The sequence below is a fragment of the Amia ocellicauda genome, chromosome 16 (assembly GCF_036373705.1).
Source record: "Amia ocellicauda isolate fAmiCal2 chromosome 16, fAmiCal2.hap1, whole genome shotgun sequence".
NCBI lineage: Eukaryota > Metazoa > Chordata > Actinopteri > Amiiformes > Amiidae > Amia > Amia ocellicauda.
In genome coordinates, this window is record NC_089865.1 from 8,685,940 (window position 1) to 8,705,181 (window position 19,242).

At 37.8% G+C, this 19,242-nt stretch overlaps 2 protein-coding genes across 3 annotated transcripts; one reads left to right on the forward strand and one right to left on the reverse strand.

Moving 5' to 3' along the window:
- The first annotated feature begins 235 nt into the window (after positions 1-235).
- mcm6 (minichromosome maintenance complex component 6) lies at positions 236-7,028 on the forward strand. The gene is made up of 17 exons (XM_066688069.1): positions 236-455; positions 1,529-1,675; positions 1,832-1,942; positions 2,239-2,488; positions 2,662-2,827; positions 3,019-3,164; positions 3,272-3,422; positions 3,639-3,780; positions 4,026-4,167; positions 4,283-4,390; positions 4,562-4,717; positions 4,864-4,992; positions 5,135-5,296; positions 5,498-5,642; positions 5,787-5,951; positions 6,294-6,433; positions 6,530-7,028. Exons 1-17 carry the CDS (start codon positions 358-360, stop codon positions 6,641-6,643), a joined length of 2,472 nt encoding a protein of 823 aa, XP_066544166.1. The 5' UTR covers positions 236-357; the 3' UTR covers positions 6,644-7,028.
- Positions 7,029-9,647: 2,619 nt separating this feature from the next.
- Positions 9,648-17,997, reverse strand: LOC136711681 (protein lifeguard 3). 2 transcript variants are annotated; one of them, XM_066688070.1, is made up of 12 exons: positions 17,747-17,997; positions 15,658-16,080; positions 14,842-14,945; positions 14,024-14,088; positions 13,384-13,437; positions 12,983-13,033; positions 12,831-12,870; positions 12,295-12,332; positions 11,967-12,054; positions 11,313-11,408; positions 10,964-11,017; positions 9,648-10,854 (listed from the first exon to the last, which is right to left on the reverse strand). In XM_066688070.1, the coding sequence occupies exons 2-12, from the start codon at positions 16,049-16,051 to the stop codon at positions 10,708-10,710; spliced, it is 1,131 nt and encodes a 376-aa protein (XP_066544167.1). In that variant the 5' UTR covers positions 16,052-16,080; positions 17,747-17,997; the 3' UTR covers positions 9,648-10,707. The 2 variants fall into 2 exon arrangements, with proteins under 2 accessions (XP_066544167.1, XP_066544168.1); XM_066688071.1 differs by having other exon boundaries at positions 14,842-14,909; positions 17,747-17,994.
- Between the last annotated feature and the right edge of the window lie 1,245 nt (positions 17,998-19,242).

The window sequence follows — 19,242 nt, forward strand, 5'->3', positions numbered from 1 at the left end:
TACATAGGGTCTAAAAATATAGATAAAGGAAATGCCTTATGCATGTAATAAAAACTTTCAATCATAACATCACTGACAGTTTCGATTTCCTACAAGAGAGCATCCATTTTTAATGTATTCTGTTCGTCACCACGCCTACATTTACACCCGAGCCCTGATTGGTTGAAATGCCGCGGCAAGCTGTTTGAAGAAGCAAAAGTGCGGATGCAATTGGTTGTTGGTGGCGCGAAAGTGAACACGTGGGATTGGGCTTTGGCGCGAATTGTTGCTCACTATCGTGGGGGAGACTTGTGGCGCTGAGATCCTGCAGTCAGTTTTCAGTCTTTTTAATCGGGTTTTAATCGGGTTTAATTGAACATGGATCTCGCCGAACCAGCAGCCGGAGCTCCTGGGCAGCAGGTCAAAGACGACTTGGCGGAGAAGTGTCAGAAGTTATTCCAGGATTTCTTGGAAGAGTAAGTGATCAGTAATGAAAGACAACAACGTGCGAACGACTAACTTTTTTGTCCATTCAATATAATATTGAATAATGTATAGGCTATAGAATATGAAGTCCTAACTGCAGTAGCGAGGTCATCTGTTGGTGCATATATATCGTTTTAGTCATGCAGTTTTAAAAGTTGATAGGACATGTTGATAGTTAAGTCTGAAATCAATTATCCACTGTACAGTTTATGTAATGTTAGTAGAAATATCTGGTGACCATATTTGTTTTTTACAGTAATGCTGTAAAGTCTTCCGATGGCCGCTTTCTGGATGTGATCTTAACGTGGGACCTTGCTGTCTGGTTCTCATGCTTTGAAAAATTAACTTTATACGTAGCAGTAATGAAATGCCTTGATAGTTATCTATGATCTGTTTAATGTTAATGCCAAAATACACATTTGAGACAAAGAACGGTTTTAATTAAGCGTGTGAAATTAACTTTTTAATAGAGCCGATATTTAACTGTATTTGTATATTAATCTTAACATAGTTGATACAGATGTTGGTTTCATTTAGATGAGCACACACTAGCCTTATCTGAAACTCACTGTCATAGTTTCCAACAGGAATCTTATAGCAACAAAATACTTTTATAATTTATTTTTTAATGGTTTATGCTGCTTTTCTGTTTTTATACTGTTAAATGCTTTAAAATCCGCTGTTGAACGGAAACGTCTGTCTGTAAAGGAAGGAAAAAACCAAACCATGCAGCCTATTGGCCGCGTTCATGTAACGCAGATTTGAGCCAGTTTGCGCGGCTCCACCAATGGGATCGGTGGAATTCTGCAGATCTGCGCAGAACTGTGGACATCTGCGCTCCAACAACACATGCGTTGATCTTCAGCGAGGCTAGATCACAGCATGGCCCACAGATGGCGCTGTAGTTGATTTGTCCAGATCTTCATGCTATTCAGAACAATGTGGCCTTTTTTTAAGTGATATCTAAAATTATTTTCTTATGCAATGTAATTAGAAACTTTTGATTCCCTTCACAGTCAGCGTCTGCCCAGGCAGGGTCTGATGAGAGTGTGTCTTTTGACAGGTTTCTGAACAGTGATGGAGAAGTGAAGTACTTGGGAGATGCTGAGGAGCTCATTCGTCCCGAGAGGAACACACTGCTGGTCAGCTTCACAGACCTGGAGCAGTTCAACCAGGAACTGGCCACCACCATCCAGGAGGAGTTCTATAGGTACATCTGCCTCATACATTTACCTTCTTCAAATATTAGTGTAAGAAATGCACTGTCAGAGATCGGTATAAAATAAAAACAATTGCACACATACCGAATTTCATTTTTTATTTTAATGTAATAAAATAAATATCCTTTTTCCCCCCTCCTTTTTAGAGTCTATCCATTTTTGTGCCGAGCTGTGAGAAATTTTGCCCGCGATCATGGGAATGTTCCAGCCAGCAAGGAATTCTATGTTGCTATCCAGGACCTGCCAACACGGCACAAGTAAGAATGACTCGGTTATTGCCCTAATCTCTCTTGCTATTCTAGTCACTTACTGCATGCTGTCATACCCCATTTAACGTCAGTGTCAACACATGTGGGAGATTGTAATGCGGTGTGTGGTGGGATGGGCTTTTTCTTGGTTTGTATTATGTACCTGCTTCAAAATGCTTGGTTGTATTTGAGATTTCCCAAATGCATCGGGGAAGACTGTGTGTAGTAGACTGGGAACACGTGTCAGTCCAGTTGGAAGCACTGCTGCGGGCTGGTGACAATACGGAGGGTTTGTGTTCGGCCAGGATCCGGGAGCTGTCGACGGCGCGCATTGGGTCCCTGGTGAGGATCAGCGGCCAGGTGGTCCGCACTCACCCTGTGCACCCGGAGCTGGTCAGCGGCACCTTCCTGTGCCTGGACTGCCAGATGGTGGTGAAGGACATCGAGCAGCAGTTCAAGTACACCCAGCCCAACATCTGCCGCAACCCGGTCTGCAGCAACCGCCGCAGGTTCATGCTGGATACCAACAAGTCCCGGTTCATTGACTTTCAGAAGGTACGTTCCAATGTTAAATGACTGAAGTCTTTATTGTAGTATAGATGTCATTACATACAGGAATCATTGAATTTACACGCTTTAAGGAAAATAAAGCCATGTGGCAAAGCATGTACCAAAATATTGATACCTCAGGAGCTGTGGTAAGGAACTGGCTGTCCTCTTCCCGTCAGGTGCGAATCCAGGAGACCCAGGCCGAGCTGCCCCGGGGCAGTATTCCCCGCAGTATGGAGGTAATCCTGCGTGCTGAAGCAGTGGAGTCGGCTCAGGCTGGAGACAAGTGCGACTTTGTGGGCTCTCTGATTGTTGTCCCAGACATCTCCCAGCTGACTACACCAGGTATGTGCCTTTTATATCATTATTAAACTGTTACATCGTTTTGATTAAATTCTTTTCAGAGTACAATTGGTGCATTGGAGTGTCACGGGGTGAAATTTTATTAAATGGCTTGTTTTTTAACACCGGAAGTGAAAAACACAGCACTTGTTGCCAGGTGCTGACTGTTAACCTCGGCGGCATTTTTGTTGCAGGTGTGCGGTCCGAGACGAGCTCTCGCACCGCTGGCTCTCAAGGCTATGAGAACGAGGGGGTGCGTGGGCTGCGTGCTCTGGGCGTGAGAGACCTCTCGTACAAGTTGGCCTTCCTGGCCTGTCACGTGGCACCAACCAATCCCAGGGTAAGTAGCCAGACCGCAGTCTCACGCGTCACCTGTGGGTGGTTTTCTAATGCTAAACCCGTCCCGTTCTTAATAGTGCGCTTGTTAAAGAGGTTTCTCTCTTGCAGTTCGGAGGAAAGGAGCTGCGAGATGAAGAGCAGACAGCCGAGAGTATAAAGAATCAGATGTCGGTGAAAGAGTGGGAGAAAGTGTTCGAGATGAGCCAGGACAAGAACCTTTACCACAACCTCTGCACCAGCCTCTTCCCTACCATTCACGGTAGGTGTTTTCATATGAAATGAGTTTCTAATTAATTTTCAAGTATTCTTCTAGGCTTATAGTGTGTATCTATTGAATTTCAAGTGATCAACTGAATACTAATGACAAGTTCAAAGCAAGTACCTGAAACAAAGTGTGTGTTGTTATAAAGCCTCGGCTCTGATCATGGAGTTTGAAGGTGGGATGTTGTGCCTCACTGAGTGTTTGTCTGTTCAGGTAATGATGAGGTGAAGAGGGGCATCCTGCTAATGCTGTTCGGTGGAGTTCCCAAGACCACCATGGAGGGGACCTCGCTGAGAGGGGACGTTAATGTCTGTGTTGTGGGAGACCCCAGTACTGCGAAGAGCCAGTTCCTCAAGTACGTGGTTTTGTGATTTTGTGTCGCTGATCGAGATAATTTTAGCTGTGTTGAAGAACTGGATAAGGGTTTCTGCCAAATGAATAAAATATGAATAATTCAACACTAATGCATTATGGCACTTTAACTTGGTTCTTAATCTTTTTTTTTTTTTCAACCATACTCCTACTTAAAGCACTTCTCTCTGAGGTGGAATGTAATCGTTTGTTGGCTTCAAACTCACGTCTGTGTGTGCTGTCTTGCAGACACGTTGAGGAGTTCAGTCCCCGGGCTGTGTACACCAGTGGGAAAGCGTCCAGTGCTGCGGGATTGACCGCTGCTGTGGTCAGGGACGAAGAGTCTCACGAGTTTGTCATTGAAGCTGGAGCTCTCATGCTGGCTGACAATGTAAGCTGCTTTCTTTAAGTCCTGATTTGTGCCAATTGCGCATTTGTCACGTATGTTAGCATGATCTGGCAGTGTGTCACATTAAAATGATGCAAATGTTTCTTTTCAACGTCAGGGTGTATGCTGCATTGACGAGTTTGACAAAATGGACACGAAAGACCAAGTGGCCATCCATGAAGCGATGGAACAGCAGACCATCTCGATCACAAAAGCAGGGGTCAAGGTGAGTGAAAACTCGGAGAACATTATTCCATTGCTTTTACAATATGAGTAACATCTGCTTTATTTAAGTGTATTAATCCAGAGGTGGATAGTTTTTGAGCTGTTGTATTTTTCATGAAAGGTTGCCTGAAGAATGATTGTTCTTCTACTCAATGAATGTCTTCGTCCCCAGGCCACCCTGAATGCCCGGACCTCCATTTTAGCAGCAGCGAACCCAATCAGTGGTCGCTATGACAGATCAAAGTCCCTGAAGCAGAACGTGAATCTCTCTGCACCCATCATGTCCAGATTCGATCTCTTCTTCATTTTGGTCGATGACTGCAATGAGGTGAGTGGCAATACTCTCTGAAAGCAATAGCTACACTACGTTACAATTTGGCATGTTTTTCTATTGCACCATTCTGTAAATGGGTGTGTAATGTCAAAAGACTCCTATAATTAATGGTATTCTGACTACTTGTGGTTTTATTTTAGGTTACAGATTACGCCATAGCAAGACGTATAGTGGATCTCCATTCTAGGATTCAGGAGTCTATCGACCGCCTCTATTCCTTGGATGAAATTCGAAGATACCTGCTGTTTGCCCGGCAGTTCAAACCAAAGGTGGGTTATATTTTAAATCTGTTAATCTCTGTCTGCTCTTGTTTACATTCCTGTGAGTGTTCTCAAATATAATGGTTTCATGCAACTGTACTGATTGTATAGCAGTTTTCTTGTATTAATTGTTTACTGAATGTATTAACAGATTTCCAAAGAATCTGAGGACTTCATTGTTGAGCAGTACAAGCGACTGCGGCAGAGGGACGGCTCTGGTGTCACCAAGTCAGCCTGGAGGATCACAGTCAGGCAGCTGGAGAGTATGATTCGGCTTTCTGAAGCCATGGCCAGGATGCACTGCTGTGACGAGGTGAGGGCAGCTTCTCCCATCTGAAGCAGAAGCAAAAAACTTAATTGCATACCTTTTGAATAATATCCAGTCCAAAATATTGAGCACATTCCTGTCTTTGGTCATTGCCTTCCACCAGCTCGCCAATAAATACTTGCTGTGATTCACATATGTGCTTTATATGTTTAGTGTAGACCTTTCAATGCTTTTCTTGTCATGTAGGTACAACCAAAGCACGTTAAAGAAGCCTTCAGGTTGCTGAACAAATCTGTCATCCGTGTGGAGACTCCCGATGTCAACTTAGAGCAGGAGGAGGAGGAGGAGGAGGAGGAAGCTGAAGAGGAGGATGTGCCCAATGGAATAAACGGTACAGATTCTACAGCTAGGTTTGCAATCTGATGCTGGAAGATGTTTTTTTTTTTTTTAATGTAAATACTAGTAAAACTTGTTCTTAACTGAAGTAATTCCAGGTGTAATAGCTACTTCAACCAGGACGCTTTCATTTCAATAGGTCATGATGCACCGGACGCTGTCAATGGTGAAGTGAATGGAATCGGTGGTCACGCTGAAAATGGTGAGGCTGATGCTGCTGGGAAGCCCTCTCTACGCCTGTCTTTCACCGAGTACCGGCGCCTGTCAAACCTCATTGTCCTTCACCTCAGGAAGGCAGAGGAAGGTAAACGACTTCAAGTAAACCTAATGACGCTCTTCCAGAACCCTTTTTGCATGAGTATATGCTTTTTTTCCAAGACAGTATTGTCCCAACCAGGTTGACATTTAAAACTTCAAACTGCTGTCTACCAGTGGCACATTTTTTTATGCGAACAAAACTTTCATGAGTTTAATGGACTTATTCTTTTAGTTGGAATAAATGAACTGCCCTGTGATGAGTAAAATCTTTCATTGACATGTGGGCCGAGTCCCATATCTTTGGTAATATATTATTTTCTTTGTTTGGACAAAGCACAAGTCTTATGTGAGTTTCATGCTTCATTTTTATGTCCTGAATTAATTGCAGATGATGATGAATCTGGTCTGAAGAAGAGTGCATTGATCAACTGGTACCTGAAGGAAATGGAGTCTGAAATTGATTCTGAAGAGGAGCTGATTAACAAAAAGAAAATTATTGAAAAAATCATCCACAGACTTGTACATTATGTAAGTGAACGTGTTCTGCTGTATATTTCTGTAAAGTTGTGACTTTTGTTTTATGGTAATGATTGTTGGCTAACTAGGAATTTGGTTGTTTTTCAGGACCACATACTTATTGAACTGAGAGAAAGTGGGTTGAAGGGATCTTCTGAAGCATCTGAAACAGAGCAGGAGGCAATCCTGGTTGTGAACCCTAACTATACACTGGAAGATTAAAATGGATCGAAACTCCCCTCCAAGTTCTGCAGTTTTGAGAATATCAAGAGAGCAGATGGAAAAGTCAAGCATTTTCATTGGGCTGAATTTCTTTTTAAAGATATGTACATTCATATTAATGTACACTGCAAAAGGACTGCTGGGTCTGAAATGCTCTTCTCTTGGTGGACTTTCTTGTAGAATGAGACCGCATGGAACGTAGTGCTGTAAATATGTTGCTTTGGTTACTTCAAAGCATTGCTTATTTTTTATTGCAGTAAACGAGTGCTTTTAAAAATAAGGCAAAATGTTCGTTTACCTTTCTGTTCCAAAATCTGTAATGTAAACACCCATGACTGTCCAATCATTCCATTGTCTTTTTATAAACCATTTTATTCATATTTTATCAATTTGATTGGTGTATCATGTTTTCGGTTTTGTCTTTTGAAGTAAATTTGGAAAGAGCTGCAATGTGACTAATATGGACAAATGTATCTGCTCTTGTTTTTACGGTTTGATCTTTTCATTATAGATTTACTAGACATATGAAAAATGTTTAGTATGCTGCTGCTTTAACACATTTGCATCCATTATAATTTAGGGAAGTTAGGGAACCTGTTAGGGAAGTTTATGGGATTTTGTTAACGAGTGTGAGGGTTGAGTTTTTCCTTGATTAGCCCTAAAAGCAGAAGCCTCAATCTTTTGTATTTTTTCTAAACATGCAGCCCTAACCTTTACCTGCGTTAAGCTTTTTCACGAACCTAAATCGGTCCAGCCTTAACGAATACAATCTTAAACTGTATTTTATTCCAGTTACTCTGGATTTATTATGGGATTTAAAGCATTGGTGTTGGGATTATACCTGTGATTCTGCAAAGTATTGAATCTGGCTCTCCTCATTTTGGGGCTAAAGTTACAGCTTTAGTTACAGGTCAGTTCACACTTCAGGCACATGCTTATAGATGTTACATTGAAATCCGTCTTACTTTCCTGGAAGGGTTGGCAACCATAACTGTCTCCATAATCAGTCTTCTATAATACAATTTTATATGAAGTAAGATACGCATGGCCTAATATCTTTATAACAAGCACTATTTTTACCACAACACTTAAAGCGCACCAGTATTACACTTATTTGAACTCCTATTATTAATAACGAGAGGCTCTGTAATATCTAGCAGAGCAAGGCAAAGCGCTTTGGTGTTCTATTTCAGTGTCGCCTGATTCATGTTTCGCTGATTAAAATGATTTCGCATCAGCATGTGGGATATTCGTGTGAGAATGCGGAAGTGTCGCAATGATTCTTGGGAATTTGTGCAAGATGGCGGCGCCCTGTAGGAATCTGATGGGGACAATTGCTCTAAGAAGTAAGTATAAATATATTATTAAGTGATAGCTGGATTATATCAAATAATTAGTATATTTTTAAATATCAGACAAGTTTAGTCATGGCTATACATAATGTTTGGTGTATACATATTTTAAATACTGAAAAACAGGTTTTTAAACGGCTTCAAAAACTTATCAACATCGTGAGCTATAGATTACGAAATTATTAGAGGACGTTTCTATAGCTAGTACAGGAATGTCTTAGATTATTAACAGATAATCGCAATAACTTGTTACGTTAGAGCAGAAAAGCAAATGTATTGTTCAGTCAGCACCTGTGAACCTGCTCCCCTTCATCATCACATTAATGCGCACTTATGCATACATTTTTAGGAAGAAAATGTTGAAAAATGTATCGAAATTAGAACTGCGTTTCCGCCCATTCTACGCTTGGTAAATAAAGGATCCTCTTTATACATGTGTTATATATGAATGTTTGTAGAAGAGATCTCGGATTTAAAGACATGTTTTCTGTCAGGTCCAGGTCAGGTGTGGCAGTATAATGGTGCATTGTTGCGCTGGCATCACAGAAGCGCGCCCATGCTTTCTGCAGCAGAACCAGGAAAATCCGCACCTGAGGGACCAGAGTACATTCCCAAACGGAAAGCCCATAACCCTATGATGAAAGTTGGACTTGCTTGGTATTAACATTTCCTTTAGACGTTTCAGATCAGTGCTTTCATCTGTAACCTGTGTTTATATCTTGCAAATACAGAACACACCTGCTAATAAAATTAACTATATATTTTTAATGTATTGAAAACAAAATTAAAGTCCTTTCTGCATTTGTGCTGTAGGGATTCGATAGTCACTGATAGCTGTGCTCTTCATTAATGCTTAAAATTGAAATGTGTGCTTGTTTTTAGATTAGAAATATACATTGAATTGTCTTTATACACAAAAAATGTTATGTTACTTTTTTCAGGATCATTGGATTACCCTCTGGAATCATTGGTTTTCTTCTTGCAAAGCGAGAGGTTGATAAGAATCGCTTAAAACAATTGAAAGTACGACAGAGGATGAAGAAAGCAAATGAAGGAATTTATGAGCGTGAAAGATACAATACATTACCAAAAACCGAATGACCTGAATCCAGACTGCACTATTAAAACAATCTCTTCCTTCTGCCTGTCCATGAAAATGTAATAAAATATATTGTATATATTTTCTTTAATTCAGTCTCATTTTCCAGTTAGGCGAATTCAAACAAGACCCATGACAATACTAAAACTAGACTTGGTTAGTGTGGTATAATGCTTTTTAAATTATTAAAATTGGTTAAATGATGATTGAAGTTTACCAGGCCTGTAAAAACTCTTTCTTGACATTTCCATCATGTTAATTTATTCAGACAACAATTAATGAAATGGGGTTTGCATTCTACTTCAGTGCTGCCCAAAATGTCAGAACAGAACTCAACGGACGTGATACAAACATGTTCTTTTGAATGTTTATCTAATGTAAAAGTTGGATGTTACCAGAGAAAAAAATATACTAGAAAATGTTAATTCATTGAAATGTTATTTTCATTTGTGAATTAAGTCAGTGTGCCTTAGTTGATTTCAAATGTTGTTAAACAATGTGAAATCAATCACAAAAGTAAATGACATCGCAACACAAATCTTAGACATATACATTGCATTTGGTCATATTTATTTAACAGCACATGCATATTGACAAACAACTGGAGTCTATCCCATTCAACTTGCAGTAACAATGTTTTTATCAAAACATCCATCTTATCTGTGTGACACCAACCAAATATCAATACATTTTATGGACCCTTTTTAAAGATAGTGTTCTGTATTCATTGTGCTATAAAATTATTCTTCCTCTCAATTTTTCTGCAGCAAAGTTTTCTTTAGGATACAGTTTCTAAGCACCACCTGGTTTAATTTTGTTTCTTAATATTCTTCTTAAATCAATATTTTGCTTTGGAGTCAGATGGTGAAATATACCAGCAATACATTAAATACATTTTATTTTTAACAAAATACAGAAGTAGAGCATTTTTCTTTAAAATAAGGATTTTTTCCCATATTGACAACATTTTACATTTCAGGGAGAGCCAGTAAAACATTAAACTTTTGTATGGCTGTTTATATTGCACATTGAATAATTACTGTGCCATGCAAAATGCTGACCCACACATTTATTTTATGGTGCAGGTATAGCTATGCCATTGACAGTTCCAGAACTAATGTCCACTTTCACTTATCGTACATCCCTTTCAATAACCAGTGTAAACAATATCATTTCAGTAACAAGGAATACAATGTATACATTTCTTCAATTAAAAAAAAAAAATACAACTCAAATATCCATCACAAATCAGTTAAGCAAAACATATATACGAACAATGGAAAGAAAAATCAAATGTAGTTATTTAGTAATGGTGCACTTCGTTCACCTTTGATGTTTATGGTTGAATAAAATGATGAGCCCAAGATATTTTAGGGAAAATAATGACATGAACATATAAAGTAGTTGTGGGTATTTGATCTAATAACTACTGCTACTGAATAAATGAAAAAGCTCAGGGCTACAGAAATGTGTACACTTCAAACAAAGCATATGTCTCTATGTAGAATGTAAAAAATCAGCATGGCATTTACACATGTAACAAACAGTTAAGTGTGCATGAGAAGAGAAAGGTAAACATCTAATTTTGTTCCTGCTGTTCTTCGGCTCCATTCCTATCTTGACGAGCCAATGAGTTGCAACAGGAAAGTAAAGATCTGGATAATATCGACGTACAGAGAGAGCGCTCCGTAGACATATTCCTCAGGGCTGATGGAGTGTTTTCGATTCCCAATGAGAAGCTGAGTGTGGTAGGCCAAGAACTGCAAAAAACACGTTTATAGAGAGGGCACAATCTCAAATTAATATTTGTTTTTGCAATAATTTGCCTTAAATGCTTAAAGAAGTATTCTTGTGAAAAGTATGACTTACCAAGGTGTAGACAATTGCTCCGATGGCTGCATACAACATATGAAGCCATGGAATCTGAGTACAAACATTTAAACAAGATTATAGATGTATACTTTAAAATAACTACCAGTTTATCACAGCATTTACATTTAAAAAGAAGAATAGCTAGATTGTGCATACAATGTATAAAAGTTTAGCAGCATTCATAAAGCACCTTTGGATTACAAACAAGTTTGAATACCCATTACATTTAATTTGAAACACAACTGAATACAGAATGCTTTCATTAGGAATTGTATAGAATCCGGATATTGGTAAATTTGCTTCTTGGGGTTTAAACATTTTTGTAACAGAAAATGGTAGCACTTACATATTTAAATGACAACACGATTGCAGTGATGATCCCAGTGACCATAACAACAATTCCCAGCACACAGAACAGCCCTCCACATGAAGTGAAATCCACCTGAGTCACAACGATACAGTTAATGACAGCACTTTATCATGGCAAGCTGAACCATCAAAAAAATATACATACAGGAGATTCATTTGGCTATGTAAATAAAGCTATATTAATTGCACTTATAAGCTTGGTAGTAAGTGCTACAAATTAAGTACAAAGAGACAAAATTGCTTAAACATCTTATCAGAACTACATATAAATCAACAGCACTTCACAAGTCTATACTTTTAAATGATACAGACTGTATAATCAAATATATATATAATGATATATACAAATGTTCCTTGTGGCAGGTTTCTTCTCATACTGATCTGTATCTATATCTATATCTATATCTATATCGGCATTCTCATTCTCTGCAGTTATGATTGTTTTAATTGCCAACATGGCAAGGTTAAAGGCATGTTCATTTCAAGGCTAATCGTGATAAATGTACATCTTAAGAAATTATTTTTTCAAAACTGATACCAGTTTATAAATATTTCACTGAGCTACTTGATTTTAACGTTGTATATATATATATAAAACCTCATAATTTGTACAGAAATATGGAAATTCTACCTTCGTCTGAAAACAGAAGATAGTCACTATGATGCAGACGATGGCAGTTATTCCAAGAGCAAGAAACACTGCTTTGGTGTCATAATAACTGGAAAAAATAAATATTATATAGGCTATATTACAGCATACATAACCCATCATTTATATAAAAATATATTTCAGTTACAGCGCAATTATCACAGCCCAGTGATTACAATAATATACTTAAACGTATTATTCTGAACAGTCTACATTATTTCAAAAACAAATATTTCAAGGTAAAGAAGAGATCAGTTTAAAACAATATGTATCAATTTATATTGGTGTAATGTTAATGTACAGTACCAACCTTGAAATTGTTCCTGTCATATATGACATAGCAAGTGTCTAAAGAAACAAGAAGGCAATACGAAATCATGTAACTTGTATTTATTCACACATTGCTATACTCTTTTACCTTCACATCACTGGTGTAAAATCAAATTTGCATTTTTAAAATTTAAAACAGAAACATTACAAAGGGAGTCAATATGAATGTATTGTATTTCTTTACCAATACGACTATCCACTAAAGTGTTTATACTATTCAATTTATAGTTCAACATTTATTTTTAATTTTCAGTATTTTAAAAGACTATAAATACATGTTCATATACTGTATATCTAAATATAATACTTAAGTATATATTTTCTACTTGCATTCTTAAGTTGTTTTTTTGTATGTACAGTGTTCATGTATTTTATTTACAAATATATTTAATCTGTATTAAGCCACCAACAGACATCCTGAATTCCCCAAGAAGAACTGACTGAAATTTGTAAAAATGTAAACATGTTAGGACATTATACCTGCTATCCTTTAATTACAGTTAAATTGCTACTTACAAATATCACCAGCAAGATTATATTCCAAGGGAAACGCCTCCTAAAGAAAGATAGAGGTCTGTGTTACTAAAACACAAATACAATTTAAATTGTATGGGACAATTTAACAATGTACTGTAAAGTTGCTGTCAATGGGTCATTCGTTTACTTACCTAGGTCCCTGACAGCAAACAAGTACAAGATACGTGACCGTGAAAAAACCACTGTTGAAAAAAACAAGGTTGAAGAAATAAGCTGTAATTGGGCAATTATTTAAAGTGTGTTAGTCATATTCTCAAAATATTTATTTGTAAGGAGTTTACAAATGTAAAGCTTTAAGTGAAACAGTGTAAGATATGAATGATTAATTGGATTCATACAACCAACAGAGCATACATACAAAATATACAAAATCACTTCACACATCAATAAAAAAACTAAAACTAAACAATGTATGATGGACAGGATAAAACTATTGATGTAACAGGTTTAAAACTGTTCACTGACATTAAAAGCAACAAAGGATAAGTAGTATTACTGAAATCACTGTATGCTGAAAGAAAATGTGTCTTACTAGGATATCCAATATATATATGAATTTCTGGAGACAAACAGGCGAACTGGTGAACTGTAAAATACAAATGTGACACAGACAACAAGGAACCAGTTAGACAAACAGCTGATATGTTAGTCTAAGATCACTTTAGTTCATGTAATGAAGTGGCTATAAAGTCATAACTCACACAAAAAAATAAATAAGTGAAGAGTCATAATTATACATACATAAGTATGTATTACTATTCACTGCATTAAGATTTTTAGAAAATACTGTAAGAACTCATTTTTGTAACGCCCTAAATTAAATTATTTCAGTTACTCTCTGTGTATTTAAAACATACATAATTGTCAATGTGGAAAATTAAGAAGCACAGAATGTGGATGGATAGTAAACTTTACATTACGCGACAAAATAAAGCAAACTGCTATTATTATGAAGTAAATAAATCTGACTGAAAGGGTTAAGCAATAACCATGGATAAAAGTTTTTTAATACGTAAATACATAGTATGTTTATTACATATTGTGAATGACACAGGGACAGACAGTAAGACACAAATAGCTGTGTTTTTTTTTTTTTTTTTTTTTACTTAGATAAGAAAACATGTTCATCCAAAAGCTCTATTCTAATTAGTGCACAGTATCTTCCCACTAACCAAAATGTGAAGACAGCCACAAATGTGACTGTAACCAGGAGCTGGGCTGCCAGAATGAGGTATACCTGTAGTAGCAGACAAAAAAAACACAAGATCCATATCTTTTTTCATAATAATTAAATACCTTTTAATTCATAATTTGAGTGTACATAAATTAAATATTAAGCGTATGTGTTACTAGCGGTATTGTATGATGCAATTAAAGAAAACAATCAAGTACTGTCTGCTTCCAAAATAATTAAAATAAATTAAATGATATCTTGGCAAGGGTGGAAGTTCTCTAAGTAAATATAATCATAAAAACAAAACATTTAATACTCAAAACACTGCTAAATACTGTGCATAGTACACACACCACTTGGGACTGATTGCAATTTGCAAATTTCTGCCAAGTAAACATTTAATCCAATGCAATTGTATAGTGTGTGTTTTTAGTTTTTCTGTATTTTAGGTAGTGTGTGATTAACCAAAAATATTTTTTTACCTAAACTAGGAGTGATTTTTAGCTAAACAATTTATAATAATTCAAAGTTTATAAAAAAAAATTGTGATACAATAAAGTAAGGTGTATTTTTCTTAAAATAATCCATATCAGAAGCCGCAAGATAGAGATATTATGTATTTATTATGATTGGACTCTTGACAACACAGAAACAGGAAGTTGCTTGATTTAGTGAAGAGCACTAACTAGATGCCTCTAAAACTACTATGGTGTTCACAGCACTATCGTGTTTGAAATTTCTTGCAAAAGCTTAAATGACAAAAAAAGAAACTGAAATCATGGATAAATTAAGTTAATTTGGGTAACAGTCTCTTACTTTCCGGATGAATGCGTGTCGTACCGTCTTGTCATCCCAGCTCTGAGAGGTGAATCCTTCTGTGTCTCCTGCAGTGGTTGTAGCACCGTACAAATTATTACCACCTACACATATTAGTGATGTACTTTGTTATTAAACCTTATTGCAAGGCTGGGCAGATGGGAAAGTTTAAAAGTGGTTCTGTACTCATACAAATAACTGTACTGGACAGCTGCTGGGATATGCTTGTATCCCACGTATAAATAGATATTCTATAAAAGATTATATTTCAAGACCTGAATGTAATTACACATTCTTGTTTGCCTTCTAGAAGGCAAAAATGCTAACTGTGTCTGAAAGTGATCATCATAAAAAAAACTGCAACAGAAAACAAGGTTAACTTTTTTCTATTAAGACAAAACATTCTCAATGTTTATCAGTATTTAGTTAACTGGGGTATCTGTGTAATAAGCAAAGAAAAGGAAAAGTGGCAGTGCAGAAGCATTTCAAAATAAGTATTCTGTTTGCAGCTAACATTTTCATGTACCTTTTAGCAAGATTATAATTGAATATTTACATTTTGGACAACTTAAACACAATATCCTAGGTGCTACCCTTTGAACAAACAGCTTAATCAGAATTCACACAGTATTATTCCTGAAGAAAAAGGTGCAAATATAAGAAACAGCAATGCCTATAGCAAAGCTGCAACAAGCTATCTATACAGAAAGGTTAGACCTATAGTCTGGTGAAATATTTTAAATATATAAATTAAAATTGGCAGACATATACAGTATCAAGTAATATGTTCACCTTAAGTACTGCTCAGAAATTTACCTTGGTTTAAGGGAGAAGTCGGAACCATTGGAGGGATCACTGGTGGCATCATTGGTGGCATTCCAGGTGCTGGATGACCGGGCCCATACTGCGGTCCTGGCTGTCCCGGAAACATGCCTGGCTGTCCCGGAAACATGCCTGGCTGTCCGGAGTACATATTTGGCTGCCCGGGGTACATGCTTGGTTGCCCGGGGTACATGCTTGGTTGCCCGGGGTACATGCTTGGTTGCCCGGGGTACATGCTTGGTTGCCCGGGGTACATGCTTGGTTGCCCGGGGTACATGCCTGGCTGAGGCTGACCTTCAAAGCCATAAGCTGGAGGTTCTCCATGGTGAGGAGCATAAAGTGGATTCCTTGATTCATCATAGCTTGGTGGAATATGAGGATGTGACATTGTAAAAGGTTTAAGTTTCTAGTTCAATTCTGTAAAAACAAAGAACAAAAATATGTTGATATTCTGAGAGGTTTGTAACACATTCGCCATCTCTTATATGAATTTTAGCTTGTGTATGCCAAAAGAGTTTTATTTCTGGGAGTCCGAAAATTCTGAATAATCAAACTGATTTCATAGGGCCCTAATAATGACATAGATGGGTTTGTGATGAGACACTGCTGCAATATAGGCCTACAACTTTAATTGTCACATCTCACCAGAGAAGACATTGTTATCTATTGTTGCAGTATCCTGTGACAGTACTTTCTAGGCCTTGCTTGTAAATAAGCGGATACAAAGAACAGTGACCAGTTCAGTTTTATGAACAGTAGACTAATATGACCTGAGATTGACTTTCCATTTTGACTGTTTTACATGTTTTAAAATAGTAGATAATGCTCGCAAACTACTAGCTTTCTTTATGAGGAGTATGTTCAGCTTTGAATGTTCACAGCACGTTATTATATCTTCTGGGACTTTAATTTCCATTTCAACAGCAACTTGGTTCTAGTTCAAGATAACTATTAGTCAGCAGGAAAGCCAAATCAACTCAACATCACATTGCTAGGAAAAAAGCAAAATAATAACTGGAAAGTTTTAAGATTCTGGCTCATTTTCTTTACCTGGAAAGACAATTTTTGCCACACACTGTAAAGTCAGTGCTGTTATCCTCTAGTATTTATTTGAGTGTTTTTCATAGCAACCACTACTTCCTAATGAGATAAATGGGTTGAGTACTGTGTCCTTTCAAGTCTTTGAAACAGACACACCCAATAATAACACGAAGTTATTAAGTACATTTTTCCATGATAATACAGAATTTCCATAATATAAGGTGGAACAAATTAGACATGTTGTTAGTTAGTTAGTTGTTATTTTTACATAATGATACAATCAATACAGATACACGGTTAAGATCACTATTAAAAAGAAAACACAAGTGTGGTTGATTTTCCCCTTAACAATTCAGACAATATGGCACTTTCAAGTATCCAGGCTTTTAAGGCGTGTTGTGAAAGAAATCTTGTATTTACAGTGTTTATAGTTTCCTTTTCAACATGAAAGAAAAGATGGGACCAGAACATTACTTGCAATCATATGCTGTACTACTATTTTTCAGACTGACGTGTAAAACACACACAAAAACAAACGTGTAAAATAATTTCTAACCACATTTGTATTCTGGTCAGGATACAACGTAAACCAGTGAGATCCCAGGCCTACACCCTGTCGTAAACAAATGTACATTACAAACAGTATATAATTTTATGGTAGAGCCGTTTAAAGACAATCTGTAAGAGTTACATAAAAAGCGGAGAAGCCTGAATAGGGTTGTTAATCTGATTGTCTGACATGAGAGAGCCTGTTTATTCGCTATAATAAAACGCCTCACAATAACTCGCTTAACTTAGTACCTGTGTTAACCTGAACAGATGTCGACGTCCCTAAACACAACAGGCTGGAGCTGACGCACAATTTGCGTGCATTTGTTATGAAGTCAACCCAGGTTAATAAACACGTACACGCGGAGATTAACGTGATGTTTAAGTGTCATTTAATTTAAAAAATACAGTAGACGTAGAAGAAGAAAAAAAAAAAAGAAGGAAACAAACAAACAGGCAAACATGCATCAGGTTTTACCACCACTGCACTTACCACTTTTCGATGACAGGCCTCGCCAACACACAAACACACAAACACACACACAGCAGCAGCTTCTTCCTCTGGGTGGGGGAGAGTGTATTTCATGTAACCCTACGTACACAAATACTATTTCTGAAGTTTATGTAACTTTAAGGGTGAGGCTAAGTTTGAAGCTTGACGTCGTGCGGGGCGCACTGATATTTCCTGGAAAGTTTGCCAATCCAGCGCAGGGCGAGTTTCTGGCCCCTCCCGGGAAAGGTGTCTCCGCTCCCCGCCTTCTCGCTCGGCTGGAGTGCGGGGTGTGGCGGCCCTGCTGCAAACTTACACACAGACACCACCGCTGCAACTGTTTCAACTTTCATTTGTATTGCAACATTGGCTTTAGTTGACATTCTTTAGTCCAACCTGGTTATTATTACTGTCCTTGTTGTTGTTATATTATGAATACTTATGAAACGGCATTAGTTTGTTGGGAGGATAATGTGTGCCAACATAAATAAATAAATAAATAGACAGACAGATAAATAGAGAGAGAGAGAGATTTAATTTAATGTAATGTCTTTGTTCACTCTAGTGTCAGTCACATTGTGCACAGGGCCGGACAGCAGGTCAATCGATGATCTACTGACTTTGCCTGCTGTGGGAGCCTGATCTGAATCACTAAACACATATATTATTTACAGACAGAGATCGTCTGTATACACCACATAGACAATAATATGGTCCATTATGTTAGTAACACACGATTGTGGAATATATGCTGTATGGCTTAGCTAATGCAAATCAATATATTTCATGATCTCAGTGTATGGACAGGAAAGTGCAGTTAAGTTTCAGTACCTGCCCATGGCTGTCAAGGATTAGAATTGGTTTAGTGACGTGCATGTTATATATATAAAGATTGTATTTAGCAAAGTATGGTTAAAGGGACATATTTAAGGTGTTTACAGTAGTAGACCAGCGGTTTTCAAACCGGTCCTGGAGTACCCCCTGCGCTGCTGGTTTTTGTAGGTAAATTACGGATTCAATTAAGCAATTAAGAGCTTGGTTGGAACAAAACCCAGCAGGGCAGGGGGGACTCCAGGACCGGTTTGAAAACCCCCTGAAGTAGACGATACGTATGCATGCATACCCTTGGGAGTAGTGTGTGTGAGAAACATATTTGGGACAGAAAGCTCCTTCTTCAATTACATCATATATCCCAAGTAAACAGTGTCGAATTTGATAAGGATATAAAAATGCTGACTGAAGTTCGCTGTTGACAAATATAGCTAGCTTTGCAATTCGTTATAATCCCCGCACAACGGCTGCACCGCCTGAGCGCAAATTTCAGCGCACATTATTATACACCGTCCTGTTGGGCACCGTTCTTGTTGCGCAGATGTCCGCAGTTCTGCGCGGCTCCACCAATGGCATCGCTGGGATTCGGCCGATCTGCGCAGTGCGACCGCGTTCCTTTGTTTATTCAGCACATCAGACCCGCCCAGAGGGGTGTGGCTTGTGCGCGA